At 44.9% G+C, this 22,867-nt stretch overlaps 1 protein-coding gene across 2 annotated transcripts in view; it reads left to right on the top strand.

Annotated features, from left to right (window-relative positions):
• Nucleotides 1–138: 138 nt before the first annotated feature.
• The window catches only part of WDR59 (WD repeat domain 59), a gene marked incomplete at its 5' end in the record, with an annotated part of 58,262 nt that continues 35,533 nt past the window's right edge, over nt 139–22,867 (top strand). For both annotated transcript variants that reach the window (XM_077451124.1, XM_077451132.1), the window contains 12 exon segments: nt 139–224; nt 1,671–1,751; nt 3,758–3,795; nt 4,013–4,101; nt 7,378–7,494; nt 9,772–9,849; nt 10,118–10,274; nt 11,201–11,280; nt 14,190–14,310; nt 17,108–17,220; nt 19,849–20,013; nt 21,852–21,947. In XM_077451124.1, coding sequence (XP_077307250.1) covers nt 139–224; nt 1,671–1,751; nt 3,758–3,795; nt 4,013–4,101; nt 7,378–7,494; nt 9,772–9,849; nt 10,118–10,274; nt 11,201–11,280; nt 14,190–14,310; nt 17,108–17,220; nt 19,849–20,013; nt 21,852–21,947 — 1,221 coding nt within the window.

A 22,867-nucleotide genomic window follows, 5' to 3' on the forward strand; every position in this document is an offset into this window, starting at 1 on the left:
ATTCATTCTTTATTATTGTTATTTTGCAATAATGTGAAGCACATACATTGGGGGGTTTCATACTGTTGGACTTCCCAAAAAATAAAATAAAAGCTGCTCATTCTTCATCAGTCGCTGTATCTTCCTTGTCTTCATTAGAGTAACCAGCGGGTGGACCTGTACCAGTGGAAGGATGGGACGGGGGACATCGCCACATCCCTGCAGGGACACACTCGTGTTATCAGGTTTGTGGAAACGCTTTGATTTAAAAATGTCTCTCTTGTTTTAGAGCTTCCCCATATTTGGCTAAAATGAGAATCACAATTTATTATTTTTTTGCTTAGAATAAAGATCACGATTCTCGCAGGGTAACATCATCTTTCACATTAGACAAAAATAAACAATTGGGCTAACCTTACTGTTTTTTATTTTTATTCCTTAAAGTGTATTTAAAAAAAAAATAATTGCTTTTGAAAGACCGCTGCGCAAATACAGTGTGACATACAATATTGCAAAAAACACCATTTTATTCTGTATGGTTTCTGCAAAAAAATAAATAAATCAAAATAATAAAAAAATTATTTATATATATATATATATATATATATATATATATATATATATATATATATATATATATATATATATATATATATATATATATATATAAATAAAATATATATTCTCATGTTTAGTCAATTGGCTGTTCATTTTCAATGGGAAGTTGCACTATGCAAAGGGAATTTTCCTCAGAGCCTGTTAAATGTGGTGATTTGCTAAGCTCTGGGGAAAATTCCCTTGCAAATTGAAAGCGCCTATTTGCCCTTGGTAAATCCCATATCCCTCATCTCCTCTTCTTTCTTTCATCTTCCCGGCATTTGCATTTTAACTTGGTGATACTAAACACATGCTGTGTAATGTACATTCTCTCTTCTATTTCTGTATGTGGATGACGGCTCTCTAATTTATTTTAATAAAATAAAAAAAGAAGAAACATCTAAGTCCCTTTTTCCTAATGGACATCCAGCTGTCACATGACCCCGCTCTCTCCCAGCCTGTCTGCAGGGAAACGAAAGCAGGAGCAGCTTCTAGTCACATGTTCAACATATAAAAAAACAGCCTTTGGAATACAGAGGGAACAAATAAATAATATCAATCAACTATCGAACAAATATATATGTGAATTCAAATCTTTATTATTTTGTGCCAATACCATGGGGGGGGGGGCAATACCATGGGGAGGGGCCCCCCTCCAGCCTGTGTCTTGGAAAAAGAGGGAGATAAAGCCTCCATCAATATACATGTTATATCCCACCCCCATTGCGACTAGCTGGTTAGTGGGCATGGAGGAGGAGGAGGGAGGGAGTGGGCTGCCATTTACCACTATGTATACGCCCACATGTGTGCCGCTATAGTCAGATGGGGCAGGAAAAGTTGAGCATAGAAACTCGCTGAAAACTGAGCATGTGCAGAGCTGCCACCACAGCTGCAAAATCTGAATTGGGGGACATGGACAGAAGGGGGAGATAGCGCGCAGCAGGATAAACCAGGATTTTTGCACAATGCAGAAAAGGAATCTCGTAGTGATGACAGCATGGAATACACCATTTATTCATCGTTTTTTATGATGGCAGTTTAGTGACCCTGTAAAATCAGTTAGTGTCTTTTTTTTTTTTTTTTTTTCTCTGCAGTGATCTGGACTGGTCAGTGTTTGAGCCGGATGTTCTGGTCACCAGCTCCATCGACACGTACATTTACATCTGGGATATCAAGTAAGTTCACACCGGAAAACATGAACCCCTTTTGTGTTTCACGGGGAGTGGAAAATAGATACTTGGGGAGGGGTGGTAAAATCTGTGGTTCTCAAGTTGCTTGGCTATTAGCCTGATATTAAAGGGAAGCTCTAGTCAAACAGTGCAGTTAAAACACTTAGAGCAGGGGTGGCCCAACCAGTGGCCCGGGGGACACATGTGGCCCGCGGAGCCTTCTGATGTGGCCCGCGGCCTCCCGCTCTGAGATGGCTGGTTGGAAAGCCCGGATCAGTCGTGAATGAAGCTGGCGTTGGAGAAAGCAGGCAGCTGAGGAGCAGAGCCGCATAAGCCAATGCTTCCTGTATAGTGCCGGCTCCTGCAGAGTGATAGTTAATATGGGCATATCTGTTCTGCAGTGGTTACTGGGCTGCTTTCAAACTGATCCGCAGGTGCACCGCCTACCTCCAATCTGATCTGCTAAAAAACAAAAAAAAAAACAAAAAAACACAAGGAAATCCACCCCCTTCCGCCTGGGCGGATAGGATTTAAGGGCCCATAGAGTAGAGTGGGCTGTGTCTGTGTCCGCTCTCCATATGCAGAGTGGACACAAACCTGTCATCCGCCCGCTCCACTCATTGTGGCCCGCGACCAGTTACCAAGTCACTCACAGTATGTGTAAAGAAAGTAATACACCGGCCAAGAGATTTGTAAATGCACATAGTCCTGTCATCTGTGCCAGACTGCTTTGCTATATGGCTACTTATATAGGGAGTTCACTTTTCTACCTGAACAGGAAGTGAAAGGAAATCTCCCTCATGTGGACACAAGCAGTAAAATTTACAGAGCTTCTATTCCCCCCCCCCCCCTTTTTATTTTTATTTTTTTGTCATTCTGTGTCCCTGTTGATGGGTTTCCTCTTTTTTTTTTTTCCCTGTTCTGTCTAACACCCATCAAACCACTTCATCCCTGGAAGGTTTACCCCCCACCCCCTGACTAGGCCATTTTTTCTGGTACTGCACTGCATTACTTTAACTGACAATTGCACATTCGTGCAACACTACACAAATAAAATTGATGTCCTTTTTCTTTCCCACAAATAGAGCTTTCTTTTGGTGGTATTTTTTTACCTCTGATTTTTATTTTTTGCGCTGTAAACAAAAAAAAAAAGCGACAATTTTGAAAAAAACGCATTATTTTTGCTATAATAAATATCCCCCAAAAGTAGATCAAAAAAAAAAAAAAACTTTTTTTTTTCCTCAGTTCAGGCCGATACGTATTCTTCTACATATTTTTGGTAAAAGAAATCGCAATAAGCGATCATTGATTGGTTTGCGCAAAAGTTATAGAGTTTACAAAAAAAGGGGATAGTTTTTTATGGCATTTTATATAATTATATATTTTTTACTAGTAATGGCGGCGATCAGCAATTTTTTTTTACATTTTTTTTAAAGGGATGTACCTGTACGCCCATTTGCCTGTCCGTGCCATTCTGCCGACGTATATCGGCGTGCGCCGGTCGGGAAGTGGTTAAGGGACATCTGCAAGGAAATATATCTGCATGATGAAATATATGAGCGTAGGTAGTTTGCATTATAAGAGAATAATAAAATGCTTTTGTTGGCTCAGTTGAGATAGGTTGTGGTCTATATGTTCACTTCATTAAGGCTGGGTTCACACTGCATGCCGATGCAGCTCCCATCAGGGGGTCCTGTGCGTCCCGGTTCACCGTTTCAGGTCTGATTTCAGCCTGAATTCGGACCTGAAAAAGACCCAGAGACGCACAGGGCTCCTGTGCAAATTCTCATCGGATCCACATCGGAGATATGTGAACCAGCTCCATAGAGAGCTCCATAGAGAGCTGATCACATTCTCCTGATATTGCGCCCGCACCCAATTCACAATGGTGTGAACCCAGCCTAAAACTCTTCCCCAGCATGCCCACATTTCACACAACTTCTCATGTATTTAGTAAAAACTGAACCGGACTCTCATTCATTCCTGTTGATTGCATTCTGTTTCCTTCTTAGGGATACGAGGAAACCAACCGTGTCCTTGTCAGCTGTAGGTAAGTGTCCCTTTCGTTTTGTGATACATGGGGGGGGGGGGGGGGGTCATGATAGCACAACATAATACTTGGTGCCTGAGCAGCCTATTGACCGTTTATAACATAAGTTCTATCTTAGCCGGGGGCTGGTCCAGGGCTGTATGTATGATCCGGTGCTCAGAAGTTTTATATTTGCACAGACTCTTGGGAAAGATGATCATTTTGTTTTCTCATATAGCCGGTGCCTCCCAAGTGAAGTGGAACAAAAAGAATGGGAATTTACTGGCCACAAGCCATGATGGAGATGTTAGGATCTGGGATCGAAGGGTAAGTGGCAAAATCTGATATCTGTGTGTGCTGTCGGGTTTACTGTCAACGTGGGAGCTAAAGGTGTTTTTTTTTATTTATTTTTTATTTATGTTTTTAAACCACCTCAGTACCGGGCACTTTCACCCCCTTCCTGCCCAGGAAAAAATTTCAGCTTTCAGAGCTGTCACACTTTGACAATTACGCGGTCATGTAACATGGTACCCATATAACATTTTTAAAGCGGGAGTCCACCGGGACTCCGCGTTTTTTTTTTTTTGTTTTTTTTTTTTTTTGTTTTTTTTTTTTAAAAGCCAGCAGCTACAAATACTGCAGCTGCTGACTTTTAAAATAGTGACACTTACCCGTCCAGCGCGCCCGCGATGTCGGCACCCGAAGCCGATCTGTAGATCGTTTCTCGGGTGCTGCCGCCGCCATCTTGGGTATGGGAATCAGGAAATGGAGCCTTTCGGCTTCATTTCCCGGTTCCCTACTGCGCATGCGCGAGCCGCGCTGCGCAATAAGGACGGTCCCCGCTGCCTCTGGGATCTGTGTGTTTTCCCAGCAGGCAGCGGGGCACTTGCGGAAAGGGGCGTAATATACGCCTCTTTCCGCAGAGAGCTATCCCGGAAGTGGGTGCAGATACCTGTACTGTACAGGTATCTGTACCCCCCCTCCCCCCTGAAAGGTGCCAATTGTGGCGCCGGAGGGGGGGAGGGTTCCGATGAGCGGAGGTCCACTTTAGGGTGGACCTCCGCTTTAACCTTTTTCTTTCACACAAATGGAGCTTTATTTTGATATTTCGTCACCACTGTTTTCTTTTTTTTATTAAAATTTTTTACGTTTGTTAGATTTTTTTTGGATTAATAAAATTTTAACATTTTTGTAATATATATATATTATTTTATTTTTATTTTTTTAAGAATGCTTTACATACTGTCGCCAGTGCAGTACAACGTTATCATATAATAGTTGCGGAGATCAGGGATACTGATTGATGACAGTATTATAATAATCAAAATAAACTTTTTTTTTTTTTTTTTTTTATATTTTTTTACAGTGATCTGTCATCGGCTGTGTCCAGTGCACATAGCGCTTAATTCGGGGGCCATGGGATAACGGGGCTCCTGCTCGGCAATCATATTAACCTGCCTCCGCTATTACCAAAAGACAGCTACAGCGCGGGTTTTAATTGCTATGCGTCCATGTACGTCTAGGTGGGGCTGGGGAAAAACAATTTGAATCTTGAATTGAGTTGAGAGGTCAAATCTATTAAAATTTTCAGCAAATCATTTTTTTTTTTTAGATATTTTTATTTTTTACCAGGACGCCGCGCCGGTCCTGAGGAGCTGCAGGCAGGAGTTTGTAGGCAAGGCCGCGGCTTTGGCATAGTCCACAAGGCCGGACACCGCGGACTAGGCCGATGCCGCGGCCTCGCCTAAAAAAACTCCTGCTTGCAGCTCATCAGGACCAGTGCGGTGTCCATCCAAAAAAAATAAAAAAATCTTGATTCGAATCGTGAATTTTTTTGAGAAAATCACCCAGCTCTACGTCTAGGCGCCCCCTGCGATCACTAGCTTCTGTCAGAGGGACATCGATCCCGAACACGGAGAGCCGCTGTCTCATCTGTGCCCACCAGTGCCACCTGCCAGTGTTGCCAATTAGTGCTGCCAATCGGTGTCTGCCAGCGCCACCTATCAATCCTTTTCAGCGCCCCCCCCCCCATCAGTGCAGCCTCATCAGCACACATCAATGATGGAGAAAAATTACCTGTTTGCAAAATTTTATAACAAACTGTTTTTTATTTTTTTTATAAAAAAAAAAAAAAAACCTGAGCAGTGATTAACCACTTTCAGACCGGACCATTTTGCTGGTCAAAGACCAGACCACTTTTTGCCATTTGGCACTGCGTCGCTTTAACTGACAATTGCGCGGTCGTGCGACGTGACTCCCAAACAAAATTGACACCCTTTTTTTTCCCACAAATAGAGCTTTCTTTTGGTGGTATTTGATCACCCCTGCGGTTTTTATTTTTTGCGCTATAAACAAAAATAGAGCGACAATTTTGAAAAAACGCATTATTTTTTACTTTTTGTTATAATAAATATCCCCCAAAAATATATAAAAAAAAAAACATTTTTTCCCCTCAGTTTAGGCCGATACGTATTCTTCTACATATTTTTTGGTAAAAAAAATCGCAATAAGCGATTATTGATTGATTTGCGCAAAAGTTATAGCGTTTACAAAATAGGGGATAGTTTTATAGCATTTTTATTAATAATTTTTTATTATTTTTTGTTTTACTAGTAATGGCGGCGATCAGCGATTTTTTTTTTTTTTTTTTTTTTTTTTTTTTTTTTTTTTATTGTGACTGCGACATTGTGGGGGACCCATCGGACATTTTTGACACATTTTTGGACCATTGTCATTTATACAGTAATCAGTGCTATATAAATGCAGCGATTCCTGTGTAAATGACACTGGCAGTGAAAGGGTTAACCACTAGGGGGCAGTGTAGGGGTTAAGTGTTCCTAGGGGTGTGTTACTAACTGTAGGGGGGTTGGGCTTTCATTTAGTGAACACTGATCTCTGCTCCAATCACATGGAGCAGAGATCAGCGTCACTAGTTGCTAGGCAGAATGGAGAAATGCTGTTTACAACGGCATTTCTTCATTCGGCCGCTCCGTGAGATGCCCGCTCCGTGATGCCCGCGGCGATCGAGTCCGCGGGTCCCGCGACCGGACTCACGGGGGTCCCGACCAGCGCGGGAGCGCGCTGCCGGCGGTGCGCTCCCGATGGCAGGGCGGCAAATTTAAAGGGACGTACATGTACGCCCATTTGCCTGCCTGTGCCATTCTGTCGACGTACATCGGCGTGCGCTGGTCGGCAAGTGGTTAAATACCACCAAAAAAAAGCTCAATTTGTGTTAAAAAAAAATAAATGCTAAAAATGTCATATTGGTAAAGTGTTGCATGACCGTTTCATTCAAAGAGTGACAGCGCTGAAAGCTGAGAATTGGCCTGGGCGGGGGGGGGGGGGGGGGGAGTGCCCAGTAAGCAAGTGGTTAAATCAGCTGGGCAGGAGGGGGTTAAACACAGTATGAAAACGGTGTACTTACAGAAAACCTGTGCTGGACAAAGCGGCATTTTCTGTTCATTTTTGATTCCAAACAATTAATAGATATTTCCTTTCCTTCACTGCCCCTCCCCACCTGGAACCTTTTGTTTGCAGAATCATTCAATTTCAAGGTCATCTTCATAAAATTTGAGGTTTGATGAAATGTTTTTCTTTTTGCAGAGACCAAGCACTGCTGTAGAGTACATCGCTGCCCACTTATATAAAATCCATGGACTGGACTGGCATCCCGATAATGAGCACATCCTGGCCACTTCCAGCCAGGACAACTCTGTGAAGGTAATCTGCCCGGGAGGGGCGAGTAACATTCTCTGCTTGTTTTTAGGCACACTCCTGACCTTTTTAGTAAAGGGATAAATGTGGGTTGGTAGAAGTGCGACTATAAAGGCCGACCTCTGAGCAAAGGAAATTCAGCGGATTCCCCCTTTTATACGCTAAGCAGAGCGGATTGGACAAATCTCCTCTGCTGGCTTTTGTATTCAGACAGCTGTCACCAGCGGCTGGAAGAATATCTTGACCAGTGCCTGCATCTGGATGGAGACATTGTTTACCCGGCAATTTTCCACCCAGCTACTTTGGCTGAAGTTGATTGTTCAGTTGTCTTTTTTTTTGTCATCTCGGATGGTGCCAGCAGATCTCCTTGTATGGCAGCTGTAAAATTGGAGCAGGCTGAGTGTCAGATTGACCGTTCTTCACTGTGATCCAATGTAGGTCTGTAGGATAATGTTCTCAATGTGGAAGAAGGGCCAAAGCTACTTTTGGCCCTACTTCTCCTGTTACCTAGATTTACCTGACAGCGGGCTAAAGTCTACTGTCGGCTGATGTCACTTATCCAGGCTAGGCTCTGAAGGGATCCTGACTTCAATGTCTGGATCCACCCAGGTGCCTGAGCAGCAGCTGGCTCAGCCACTCAGTGTGTCACTGAGAACCTGAGCCGCCCGCTCCCGCCCCCCTCCACAGCCCAGTGTTTCAGTGAGCACTGGAGGGCAGAGCAGAGAACCGGGCACTGACACTAACCGCTCCCTGCTTACTGCAGATTGAGCGATCATCGGCCTTGGTTCTCTGTCTGATGCTGCGTTCACCTAGGTGAGTATAATTTGTTTTGAAATCCCACACTTCTCTTTTTAGGCTGGGATCACACTAGAGCAAGGAGTGGCTCGCAGCAGGGGGTCCGGTGCGTCTTCATTCACCCTTTCGGGTCCAATTTCTGCCCGAATTTTTGGCAGAATTTTGACCTATAATGGACCAGAAGACTTATCAGGACGTCTGTGCAATTTGTACCGCACCCACTGCAAAGATGTGTGAATCGGCTCCATGGAGGCGCTCACAATCTCCTGTTATGCAAATTGGATGCGGGGGAAAACCCGCATCCAATTCGCAATAGTGTGAACCCGGCCTTAACCATTTAAGCACCGGAAGGATTTGCCCCCTTTAACGACCAGGCTATTTTTTTAACGATACACACGGTGTCGCTTTAACTGACAATTGCGCGGTCGTGCGACTCGCCAGGATCAATGTCCCCATTGATGTCCCCTCTTTTCCGAGGGCAACTCAATATTCAATTTCACTTTCAATGATAATGGTAAACAGGAGAAATGGAGAGGGTGAATCTCCCTAATGGGGACACGGACAGCAATAAAAAGTGACAGGTGTTCTAATCCCTCTCCACTCCATCCAAGACTGAAAAAAAAAAAAGTTTTTGTCTTTAGTTATACTTTTAAAGCGGAGCTCCAGTCACCTGTGAAAAAAATAAGACCATAGCTACAAAAAACTGTAGCTGCTGACTTTAAAAAAAAAAAATAAAAAAAATAGCCACTCGCCTGTCCCAGGAACCAGCGGTGTTCTCACCCCAATCGGTCTCACCCGCTGTCTTCGTTCCTCGGTGCCAGCATCTTCATTATGGGCACCTGGCTGTGACAGTTTGCGGCTTCACAGTGAGGTGCCCACTGCACATGTGCAAGTAGCCCCACAAATCGTGAATGGTGTATGCAGTTTTCTGAGACCTCTCAGTGTCCCAGAAGACAGACGGGAGGAAGAGCAACTTCAGTTCACGTGTTGGGTACGTCCTCCCCTCCCCCCGCTTTTTAAAAGTGGAAATTGTTCAAGAGGAGCGGGGGACGTATCTTTAACGTGGAGCTTCCCCTTTTGGGTGGAGCTCCGCTTTACACACGCACCACCACACACCACCACCACACACCACCACCACCACACACCACCACCACACACCACCACCACACACCACCACCACCACACACCACCACCACACACCACCACCACACACCACCACCACACACACACACACACACACACACACCACACACCACCACCACACACATACACACACCACCACACCACCACTACACACATACACACACCACCACTACACACACACACCACCACCACTACACACACACACACACCACCACCACCACTACACACACACCACCACACACGCGCACCACACGCGCACACACCAACCACACACTACACACACACTGTCCTTTTCTCAGACACCTGGATGCTGACACTTGTGGGTGCTTTTTTTTCCCCTTGCAGTTCTGGGATTGGCGGCAGCCCCGGAAATGTTTCAGCGTCCTGGCCTGTCAAGTTCCTGTGTGGAAGGCTCGCTACACGGTAAGATTAGCCCCCATGTTTTGCAAGATGGAGGACCCTTCACAGCAGTCCTGAGCTACTTGTCCCTAAAATATACTTTTACATGTTGATTACCATTTATTCCCCATTTTTCTGGGGCCTTTTGGCTTTAATACATTTTGAAATGCAGACCAGGAACAAGTATTTTGTTTAGAAATGTCCAAAAACTATTCTTGGGTATCCTATGTATGAGAATACTGCTGACAAATGCCCTTTGTGTCTCCTGATGAATAAAAATTTTTGGTCTCAGCCCTTCAGCAACGGCCTTGTGACGGTTATGGTCCCCCAGCTGCGGCGGGAGAATAGTCTTCTACTCTGGAACGTCTTTGACCTTCACTCCCCAGTTCATATCTTTGTGGGACATGACGATGTGGTCCTCGAATTCCACTGGAGAAAGCAGAAAGAAGGTTGGTCTTCACAGTACACTGGTGTCCCCCCACATCCACTAATCTCATTAGGCCTCCTCTTGTATGCTGAACCCTTATCTAAACTCTAAGGCTAGCATGCTAGCTCATTATGAATAACTTACCTGATATCAAAGCCCCCACAGCGCTCTTTGTTCACTGCTCCGGCGGCCGACATCTCCCCGGGGCGGTTACTTTCAGGTACCGCAGCTCTGGCACTGTGATTGGACGGAGCCGCAATGACTTCACAGTACAACTGTGCCATTGCTTCAGTTTGCTTAAAGTGGTGTTCCACAGAAAAAAAAAAAATCATTACAATTCCTAAAAATAAATAAAACATTTGGAAATTAGTTTTTTTTTTTTTTTAACTCGCCTCTAAATGCCTGTTACTAGGCGGTCCCTTGTAGTCTGCCTCCTTCATTGTCTGGGCTAGTGACATCAATTCCCCATTGGCGCAGGAAGGGCTCAGCTTTGCCACCTCCCTCCTGTCAGTCATCGGGGACACGTGACAGGTCCCAGCTAACTGCGCGGCCAATCACGGCACGCCGCTCACGCATGCGCAGCAGGTGCCCGGCTGTGGCTTCACTGTGCCCTGTGTCCACAGTTAGAATGCTTTCTTTCTCCCGCTTCGCTGGACTGTGTCCAATTATTAAAAGTCAACAGCTGCAGTATTTGTAGCTGCTGACTTTAAAAAAAAAAAAGTGCGCATGTGCCGATGACGTCGGCAAATACAGGGATATCTCCTAAACTGCGCAGGTTTAGGAGATATTCAGTGTAGCCACAGCTTATTATAGGCTTGCCTGTAGTTTAAAGTAGCTGTAAAGGATTTGCAACCACTTTCAGCCCAGTTCCTCCTGTGATATTGGTATTTAATAAATTTGTGTTCTTAACAGTAACTTTGCATGCGTGTACCTTTTTTTTCCCTTCAGGACAGAAGGACTATCAGCTGGTGACCTGGTCCCGGGACCAGACACTACGTCTGTGGAGGGTGGATGCCCAGCTTCAGCGGGTAAGATCAGCTAGCTACAGCTGAGAATCAAAATCTTTATCTGCCTACAACTTTCACCTTTTTTTTTTTTTTTTTTGTCACTGCTCCTGCTGTCACTTAGAGTTGTCCTGAGATCTGCCGCCGTGCTGCCAGTTTAGATTACAATTGTGCTTCATGGATAAGCAATGAGCGAGCATCTAAAAGAATCCTTAAGATGTCTTCTTGTGAATAACAATGCAAGACATTGTTTCCTTCTAATTCTCAGTCATTTTTTGTTAGGGCTGAAAGCTGCTGACATTGCTATTTTCACCTGACTGATACAATGTGGCCGCTTTTTTTTTTTTTTTTTATCACAAAGTTGTGCCTCTCGTAGAACCTTGAAGTGATTGTAAAGTCTTGCTTAAAAAAATCTTAAACTAAAAAAAAAAAATATATATATATATATATATATATATATATATATATATATATATATATATATATATATATATATATATATATATATATATATATAATAAAATGTATGTTCTTACCTGCTCTGGAAAATGTTTTTGGACAGAGCAGCCCCGATCCTCCTCTCCTTGAGTCCCTCTTCTGTGCTCCTGGCCTCTTCCTCCTTTTGAGTGCCCCCACAGCAGGTGGCTTGCTATAGGGGCACACAAGCTGATTCAGAGCTCCCTGTGTCCATTTAGGCATGGAGCCCCAACCCGGTTCAGTCCCCCTTTTCTCCTGATTGGCTGTCTGGCTGACTTTGATTAATATCAGTGGGAGCCAATTGCACTGTGCTGCTTTCTTAGTCAATGAGAAGGGGTGTCCCGGGCAGCTGAGACACTCCTGCAACATCACTGGATAAAGATGGCCTTGGGTAAGTATTAGGGGGGCTGAGGGGGGCTACGGCACACAGAAGGCTTTTTTTTTTATCTTAAAAGAGAAGTATGGGTCTTGGGGGTTATTGCAGATTAATACTTGCCTAGGTGGATGTTGCATCTGTCCCCTGGTGTCTCTGCACTGAGAACCGAGCCATCGAACATCGCCGGTGGCTTGGTTCTCACAGTTTCCCTAGCAGGAGAGCTGCTGCCTGTCAATCAGCAGCTCTATTGCTCTGCTCCTCCATGCTCATTGGAGTGCCGAGCTGTGGAGGGGACAGGGAGCAGCCGTCTCAGGCTCTCAGCAGCTCACTGAGAGGCTGAGACAGGCATCAGTCCAGGCATCTGGTGGATCCAGACTCCGAGTCGGGATGACGCAGTGCCTGGACTGATATCGGTGACGTCAGCAGAGATGTCTGCTGAAAATGGGTCACTGGAGTGCAAAACGAATTGCAAAACGAATTGCACTCCTGTGACCCATAGGAGAAACCCAGCCAAACAAGCTCAGGCTCGACTTCTCCTTTTAATGCACTGAATGCACCTTCTGCCTTTACAACTCCCTTTTTAAAGAGAAGCTATATTTGGATTTTGTCAATATTTTAATTCAAGTGCTTTACTTTACAAATTGTCCAGATTACTGGCCCATGATAAAATGTTGGCTGTGGCCATCTTGGGTATGGGCATCTGAAGGGTGCAGTGCAGCTGGTTCACAGTGCTCACATCATAGACAGTGCCAAGTGTGTCCACTTACAGTGCTCAATACAGTATCCCCGATCAGAGCCTGTCCACCCTCTCGGCAGATCCTCTGCTTCAATAAATGTTGCCCAACTCCTCCCAGTTGCATCATTTCCTGTCTCAAAATACCGCAAGATTGGGCTACCTGAAAACGTCTGGGATAGAGGACGCCCATATCCCAGGAGTCAATAGGAATCGCTTAATGATGTGGTTGTTTAGGTGGCTGGGACAAGAAGTGTCTGCAAACTGCATTAAAAGAAGGTGTTTATAAATAATAAAAAATAAAAAAAAGACACTGTCCATTTACCACTGTACTGCGGATGGACATTATCATAAGGGGAAGTTGAAAATATGGATGAAGCTCTGCTTAAAGAGGGATTTCACTGTAAAAAAAAAATATTAAAAGCCAGCAGCTACAAGTACTGCAGCTGCTGACTTTTAATAAATGGACACTCACCTGTCCCGGGATCCAGCGATGTCAGCAGCCGAGGCCGATCGATCTCTCGGCTGCTGCTCCCGCCATTCTTGGTGAGGAAATCAGGAAGTGAAGAGTTGCGGCTTCACTTCCCGGTTCCCTACTGCGCAAGTCGCGCAGCGCAATAGGAATCGTCCGCGCTGTCTCTGGGACCCGTGTGTGTCCCAGCAGACAGCGCGTCGGGACAGGAATAGGCATAGACTCCCGTGGGAGTCTATGCCCGGAAGTGGGTGCAAATACCTGTCTTAGACAGGTATCTGTACCCCCCTCCCCCCTGAAAGGTGCCAACTCTGACACCGGAGGGGGGAGGGTTCCAATGAGTGGAAGTTCCACTTTAGGGTGGAACCCCGCTTTAAAGTGTTGTTATCAGTCCGTATATGGAGTAAAGCATGCTTGTTATACTCACTATGGAGGGGTTAATCCTCCTCATTGTGTAAAAAGGCTGTTTGATCCTGACCTCTGATCCTCTGTCCCCAATCCATCTCCTGGTAGTACAAAGCCTTTGGAGTCACTCTGCACATGCTCAGTTTGGTGTGTATTGCTAGAGTGCTTTTTTTTTTTTTTGGGTCAGCACAGAGCCAATTAGCACTGTCCAGGCAGAGGGTCAGTGGCCCTGCAGCCTCATAGGACAGTCAGAGTAGAATGAAAATGCCTACAAGCTTTAACCAGACACTGATGGATATCTCAAGGCTGCTATATACAGTACTTCTGATGAGAAAAGGTATTTAGCAGTTTATATTTACTAAAATAATTGCATTTCCATGTTCTCTGTATTGTGGCAGACCAGATATAGTGACTGCAGGGTCCCGGGTTTAGTTACACTTTAAGTTTCTGGCCTCCCTTTTCCCTTCTAGCTGTGTGCTAATGATGAGATCATGGATCTAGTTGAAGGGCTGATGGATGGAATGTCTATAATGCCAGATCAAACGTCTATGCAGCCTCAGGAACAGATCTCTGTCCCCTCAGAAGAAGAAGGTAAGTGAGTTACTCCTGGCTAAGATGGCGATTTTCTTCTAGTGGTATATGCACAGCATGGGGGGGGGGGGGGGGGTACTACTGCTTGTTAAAGGATAAGTTCCCCCTTAAAAAATTTTTTTAAATAATAATGTACATTTTATGCAGGTCCAAAGCATTGCAGGGGCGATCAGCAGATCGTGAGTGCCATGTCCCGCTCCTGCACAGTGCAGGAGGATTCAATGAATTCCGAGCATGTTCACCAGGATCATTGCGTTCATTGAGAACTACAAGCTGTCAGGCTCAAAGGCAATCAGTACTTGTAGTCTATTCAGTCACAGAACTCTGCAAATGATGTGGCCAGAGCCCTGCATGGCCACACTCTCTTGAAATTGTGACAGCGGGTATGGGGATAAGATCCCTGGGCCGCTGTCACCAGAAGGGAGGGAATCGGGGGGTAGTGGCTGCAAGAGTGGGAACATGTTCCATGTTCCACCCTAAAATCAGGTGGAAAGTGTAACACGTTCCCAAACGTAAACTTGTCCTTTTAAAAATTGTTTTTAATATAAGCCTTTACACTTGTGCTGGACAGACAATGTAAGAATTTCCCTGAGTGGGTGGCCCTGTTAGACATCCCACCTGACAGCTGTCACTTGAAAAATCATGATGTCTGCACCTTGCCCCTGTCTGCGCCTCCCCATAGGCTGCTTTAAATTCATAGGGAGACTGAGCGGGCATGCATTTCTCTATTGGTCATCATAGGGTCTGATTTGAGACACCTGAATATGAGAGAGAAGATGGCCAATACCAGACCAGACACAGGCTGGGGTCGTAAAGCTAATTACCTCTCTTGATCACTCAAGCCAAATGGGGTTGAGAATCAATCACCAGTAATGTTGCTATTGTAGTGTGGTTGTTTTATAGCTAGCATTAAAGAGGAAGTAAACCCTGATGGACTTGCCGCATTTAGCGCGCCTGCGTAGACAGCGGTGCCCATTTTCGGGCAAATATCTCCTAAACCATATAGGTTTAGGAGATATTGCTTGGACCTACAGGTAAGCCTTAATCTAGGCTTACCTGTAGGTCAAAGTGGTTTGAAGGGGTTTACTTCCTCTTTAAATATAGAAATTTTAAAGCGATGACATTAGAAGACATTTACCAAATATGTTACAGTAATGTCAGTTCAGCAGAGTAGAGCGTACAGATGGATAGACATTTACCTGTAAGAAAGCAGAGGAGAAGACATGATCAGAATTGATAACTGCGTCCGTGAAACTGCGCATCACTCGTGACAGAGCCACTCAGGGAAGGGCCATGGTGTCTGCGTCTTGCCCCTGTCTGCGTCTCCCCATAAGCAGGGCCGTCTAAGGCAGGGCAAAAGGGGCAGCTGCCCTGGGCCCTGTCATTGTTGTGGGGCCCAAAGCAGCTGCCTCATACTTGCCAACTATCCCAGTTTAAATTCCCTCGTCCCTTGAAGTTTTAGTCCTGTACTGTGTCCCGATATCTCAGTGTGAAGTGCTGCTACTAATGCTGCCCAGCTCTACCCTATTGTTGTGTACAGATGACTCTCCTGCAGACCCTGTGTTTACATGTAAATAACCGGCAATCATATGTAAACATCGGCGACATTCATATGTAAATAGCTACATCCAACAGCATAGATATGTAAATAAAGGCGGCATCCATATGTATTTAATGCCCCCTGCAGTGAGGAGATGATGTGCTGTAACCTCCAGCAACCAATCAGTGAGCAGTATTACTGTACAATAATCTCTAGCAACCAATCAACAAGCAGAAATCATGTGCTGTAACCTCTAACAACTAATCAGTGAGCCGTAATGTGTGCTGTAACCTCTAGCTACCAGTCAGGAAGCAGTAATGATGTGCTGTAACCTCTGGCAACCAATCACAATCGCTGCCTGATCTGATACAGTAAACTGATTTTGAGTCTAGCTGCTATTTATTGTATGTCTCAGAGCAGGTGGAGAGCGAAATTGTATGGGGCGAGGGGGGGGGGGGGGCCCAAGAAAACGTTTGCCCAGGGTCCAATCAATATTAAAGATGGCCCTGCCCATAGGCTGCTTTAAATTTATAGGGAGACTGAGCAGGAAAGGGAAGGGAATTTTAATTTAACATTTAGTACGATGCCGGAACCCTGCGAATTCACTGCGGGTTCCAGCATCGCACCGGACTTGCAAGGCAGTTCACAGTGCCGTATGCTAACTGCTGGGAGTGCCAATGTAATGTTAATTTCCGCTCGCATATAGAACTGCGACAGTTTCGACATGAATCGGATCGTATGGGTGTGAACACCCATGCGATACGATTCTGCTGCGTACCAAAAAAAGGGACCTGCCTGAGTTTGGTCCCAATGCGATTCAAATTCAGCCATGCTATCTGTATTTGCTTAAATCGCATCACACAGACATCGCATGTGATTTGCAGTGCGCATCACATGAAATCTCCCACCACATACTGGTGTGAACCGAGCCAAGGGCCTCTTGCACACTGCAGCTCGGTAAAGCTCTTGTACAGCTCTCCCCCCCCTTTTTTTTTTTTTTTTTTAACTGAGCTACGGCCTATGCACACAGGCGTGGAAATTAGAGCCGTGAATTCTTCAGTAACAAAATAAAAATAGAAAAATCTGCATTTTTGGTCAGTAATATACGCCTCATGCACACAAAAGACTAACAATACCCGTGTCTGAATTGAATCTTATAATTTGTTGGAGTATCTCATTTCAAGAGTAACCTGAATGCATGATGAGGCCGATATAATTTTAAATCTTTTGTGTGTACATTTTGCCTTTTTTCCAAAGATTCACCATCTATGCCGGTAACAGTGGGCGACACCGAGCAATCCAGCCTCCCGCAGACACTTCAGCAGGAATTTTCCCTGATCAATGTACATATCCGCAACGTCAACATTGAGGTAAGTGGAGCCCCCCCTGTACTGTGTGCCTGGAGCTCCTATTTATCAACCCTATTATTCTTTTATTTATTTTTATTCTTTTTATTTCTTTTTTCCACGTTTTCCCAGAAGTAAATACCCTTGTAGTGGAGTTAAATACTTGTCAAATCTGGAGCTAGAGTAATAAGCTGTAATACAAAAAAACAACCTGCGCTTAGGCCCCCTTCACACTGGGGCGGGAGCGGCGTCGGAGGTAAAGCAGCGCTATTTTTAGCGCCGCTTTAATGTAGTTTTAGCGGCAGTATGCGGCTGCTAGCGGGGAGGTTTTAACCCCTGCTAGAGGCCGAAAAAGGGTTAAAAGCGGCGCTGAAGCAGCGCTTTGCCGGCGGTATAGCCACGCTGCCTCATTGATTTCAATGGGTAGGAGCGGTTTAGGAGAGGTGAATACAACGCTCCTTCACTGCTCCAAAGATGCGGCTAACAGGACTTTTTTCACCGTCCTGCTAGCGCACCGCTCCAGTGTGAAAGCCCTCCGGCTTTCATACTGGAGTGAAAGGGGCCAGATTTTTTCAGGCGCTATACAGGCGCTATTTTTACCGCTGTAGCGCCTGAAAAACACCCCAGTGTGAAAGGGGCCTTAGTGAAATAGTAAGGGAGGGAACGGATATCCTATTCTATTATTTTGTTTGGAAATGTCCAATCACTTGAACATAGCAGCAATAACCCTATTGTCATTGATATGACGATAATCTATGTCCCATGATATATTCAAGTAGAAGGGTTTGACAGGTAAACCAAATATCCAATTTTTGAAAAAAAAAATCAGGTCTTCTACCCTACCAAACAAGACTGTATTGTGCGGCAGAGCTGTGTAATTCTCAGGACTGGATAGAGAGGTGTACAAATCTCTCTAAAACCGATAAAAAGGCTCCCATACAGAACTTTCACCTGTGTGTTTTGCCTGAAGTTCAGCTTTAAAGGAAAAGTATCAACTAATATCTGTGCTGCAGGGAGGGAAAAAATAAATTGCGCTAGCCAAAAAAACAAACAAAAATTATTATAGAATTAATCTATAAGGAAGGCAGCAGAAATAAGTGGGATACACACACCTAACAGCAATAAGAAAGTATAGAAAACTGCGCCAACATACAAAAAATATTGTATACACCAACTTCCCAAAATAAAGAAAATTTGTAATAAATTAATATATAATTAGTATACTTCAAAACTTATAACAAAATAGTGACAGTCAATATGAATCCATATGGATTCATATTGACTGTCACTATTTTGTTATAAGTTTTGAAGTATACTAATTATATATTAATTTATTACAAATTTTCTTTATTTTGGGAAGTTGGTGTATACAATATTTTTTGTATGTTGGCGCAGTTTTCCATACTTTCTAATATCTGTGCTGCCACTGCTGACTTCTTTAAAGTGGTTGTAAACCCATACAAACCACGTTGACCTACAGGGGAGCCTAGATTAAGGCTTACCTGTAGGTCCAAGAAATATCTCCTAAACCTATACGGTTTAGGAGATTTTTACAAAAAGACAGGCAACGCTGTCTACGGCGCATGCGCACTGCGCCGGCCGCAGATCACGGCGATATGCCGCTCATGTCGGCTCCCGTTCACGTCTTCGTGGCTCGGGCGACTCACAGCGCCGGAGCAGCGAGACCCAGAATGCACTCCGGGATACATGGCAGCGGTGAAGATGAAGACTGAGGACCACTTCGGGGGCTTCGTTCTCAGGTAAGTTATTCATAATGAGCTAGTATGCTATGCATACTAGCTCATTATGCCTTTGCCTTGCAGGTTGCCTTTTTATTTATTTATTTAATAGCCTTTACTTCCTCTTTAAGTTGCTAGTTTCATAGCTGCCATGCTTTTTCTTGGGGCCAACGATGTGGACTCTGAAAAAATGCATTCAGGGTGGGAGTTCAGCTTTCACTAGCTACTTTGCTTTTACCCATGGCATGCTGGCTCACAGTGAAAAATTTGCCTTGTACAGCGGCTGTTTGTGAGGAGATGGTGATCGACAACCTAGTAACTATTGTCTTGGAATGGGCGGGCTGGGGGGGGGGGGGGGGGGCGGTATGCGTTTTTTCACAGGCGATTTGTCGTTTCAATGGCTGGTGTTGGAACTTCAGTCATTACGACACCATGGTTGTTATGGTGTCAGGATGATTGAAGCGCATTATTTCTATTGCATTGTAATATAAAATGAAATGGTTCAACTCACCATAATGCAGAATGGGTGGCAAGCCTGAGTGTGTCACTTGCCACCGTCGCCTGCCACCAGATGCAGCGCGTCGCTTGCCACCGTCGCCTGCCACCGTCGCCTGCCACCAGAGGCAGCGTCACTATTCTGCCACCAGATGCAGCTTCCCGCTGTTACCTGCCACCAAAAAATACCAGTTGCAGCTTGTTGCTTTAATATAGGCTTAACCCGAAAAACTTCTTTGTATATTCATCTATCCTTTGACTTCAAAGTGCCTTCTCTAAAAGTAAAATCGCAGAGATAATTGGCATAAAAAAAGTCCAGTAAGTCCCTAATCTCTATATTGTTCAGGCATCAGCCAGTGTTTAGTGATGAGGTTTCCAGGTAAATGTAAAGCTCTGTTTGCTCTTATTATTTCTGCAGATGGATGCCATGAATCGATCCTGTACAGTCTCGGTCCACTGCAGTAATCACCGGGTACGGATGATGGTCAAGTTCCCAGTTCAGTATCCCAACAACGCCGCTCCTTCCTTCCAGTTTGTCCCTCCCACCACCATTACATCTGCCATGAAAGTGAAGCTGCTGAAGGTAAGAAAATAAATGTGGGCATGATTATTGAGGGGACTCTGTTGCCTTCTCCAAGTGGTGTGTGTGTGTGTGTGTGTGTGTGTGTGTGTGTGTGTGTGTGTGTGTTATTTTTTTTTTTTAAGTGAAGTTAACACCTGGGAGTGCCAAATTCATGTGTCATGTGCAGCATTAAATGGTTCCTCCCAGCGCTCCCACAGATGCCTAATTACAGGAAACGTTAATGATGTGGGTTTGGAGAAAGGAACCAATCATTACTGGGGGGAAGTTCCAGTGTGTGTAAAACCGGCATGACCCAGAAGTTCTTTCCTCTTACTGCCACCATGTAAATTTAAACTTAAACTTGAGTTGCAGGAGTTCAGCCACTTTGTAAAAAATGAAGGCACACTTTTGGGTTAAGTCCAAGGAAGCTGCATGACATCTCCTGGGCTTGTCTCTATTGTTTATATCTGGCACACAGAGCAGCTATTCCCACCCCTCCCCTCTGCTGTCCTTTCAAAGAAGCCTTTGTATTTTGTGAAGAAGAAGCTATGACTTCAAAACGCGTCAGCCTGCAGCAGCCCTGATGTCTTTTTTTTTAATAGCTATCTGGAGGCTATTGGTCCTGGACTGATCGCCACGATCAGGAAGCTACACTAAGCGCCCAATGTCAATATGTTTTGTGAGTAGTATTTTTATTCTGGTTTTATTAATAAATTTGCTTGGCATAATGCACAAGGCTGGTGCTCCCTCCTTTTCTTTCTTTCTTCTATAGCTACTAGTATATCCCCTATCCTGGAGGGCAGCAAGGCCATAGCGACTATCCCCTGAGTGACAGACTAGGCGACGTCGCACCATTGCGCAGGAGTATTTGTTTGCTGTTTTATGAATGTGTTCACATAATACAAAGGCTTCTGTGAATGGGAAGGAGGAGGGGCAGGCAAAACAGCTGCAGCGACTCTCCTCTTCAGGATGTGTAGCTAGAAGTTTCAGTGTCTCATTCCCGGATTTACAGCGATGGCTGTCTTGCATAAGTACTATAAAGGTGTCATATATACATAATAGAGATCAGCCCAGGAGGTGTCGCACACCTTGCTGGACTTGACTCGTAGTGTGCCTTCACTTTTTACAAAGTAGCTGAATTGTTTGCAATCAATGCCTTCATTTTGAAATAATTTTTTATTTATTTTTTCTTATTCCTTGTGATACCATCGGCTTTTTGTTTAAAATCTATTTCTTTGTCACCGGGGGGCGATGATCTGTGCCAGCGCCACAAGTCGCATCCAATGTGTTTTTCCAGGGGGGGAAATAGGTACTCCATCTAGTGGGCATGTATGGTCGTAGCCCTGGGCTGTTCCTCGCTGACTGGTAAATGCTCACGTTGCCAGCCATGCACTGCAATCAGTGGATGTGAGTGGGTAAAAACTGTGTGCTGTGTGGCTGTCCCCACCCACAGAGGTAACCGTGACACGGGCACGTCACCACTTGCCTTCTGTAAGCTACACAGAAGAGGAAACGTGACTGGAAGCCTATTTCTTAGAGGGACAGAATAGCGGCACCCGGTCACGCAAAGCGAGAGGTCCTAATAAAAAGGCATTGGGGGGAGATTTGGGGGAACCAGAAGTATGACAAAACAGACAAAAAAAAAAGAGATCGCTTCTGGAGCAGGTAAGGAAGTGGCTGTCTATAACATTAGGTGCTTTTGCTTCTGTAGATTGATGACAAGGACTGCAAGCTGTGTGTTGGGTAGAAGGCAATGGCTTGGCTCGGTGGTCTGAATGTTTTGTATTCTGTATGCCTTTAGCCTGAGAATCCTTGATATTGAATTGTGTTATGGACAGTCTTACCTTTCTGTCTTCCAGATCCTGAAAGACACGTCTCTGCAGAAGGTCAAACGCAACCAAAGCTGCCTGGAGCCCTGCCTGCGTCAGCTGGTCTCCTGTATGGAGAGCTTTGTGGTGAGCAGACCAGGGGGGGAGGTTATGGGTATGGAATATTTTTTGCTTAGTGTCTTTTAAATCGGAAGTAAATTCATAGATTTAAAGTGGAGGGCCTCCCTGAAAAAAGAAAATAACATAAAAAATTAGAAAAAATCATAAAAAAAAAATGAATTTTTTTTAATTTTTTTTAACTTACCAGAAATGCCTGTTGCTAGGCACATCATCCTAATCTGCCTCTTCCTCCTCCGCGGAGATCTTCTTTCTTCTCTCCTCCGTGCGGCGTCTTCTGGGTAATGGGTCGCCCTGTGTTCTGGGAACTGTGTGTCCCCGGACACAGCGCACCCCATTCACAAAGCGCTGCGCGACTCGCGCATGCGCAGTAGGAAACGGGCAATGAAGCCGCAAGGCTCCACTGCCTGTTTCCCTTACCCAAAATGGCAGCGCCGGGACCCGAGACTGAGGGATGGGTCAGCCTCGGGAGGCCGACATTGCGGGTGCCCTGGATAGGTAAGTCTGCTTATTAAAAGTCAGCAGCTACAGTGTTTGCAGCTGCTGACTTTTACATTTTTTTTTTTCAAAACCGGCCCTCCTCTTTAACCATTTAAAAAAAAAAAAGTTACATTCCGGCACATGCCGGAAATGTAACTGTCACATTAGTTGTGCTCTCAACCAAACTGTCAAACCATTCAATTGATTACATGTGCAGCATCATGGCAGTTAAGGATTAAACAGAGGCCAAGATGGCAGCTTCCTTGGCTGAAAATGGTAGGAGGGTTTACTTCCACCTTAAAGTTGATCCTCCGCTTAAGTGTGTGTGTGTGTCCCCCTCCCCCCCCCCCCCCCCCCCTCCAGTGCCACGTTTGGCACCTTTCAGAGGGGAGGGGGGTAACAGGTACCTTTCCCCACTTCCGGGAGACAGCGGCGCGTTCCTTGGAAGT

This window comes from Lithobates pipiens, unplaced genomic scaffold, assembly GCF_037356315.1.
Source record: "Lithobates pipiens isolate NorthernLeopardFrog02 unplaced genomic scaffold, aLitPip1_a1.2 Scaffold_10, whole genome shotgun sequence".
Lineage (NCBI taxonomy): Eukaryota > Metazoa > Chordata > Amphibia > Anura > Ranidae > Lithobates > Lithobates pipiens.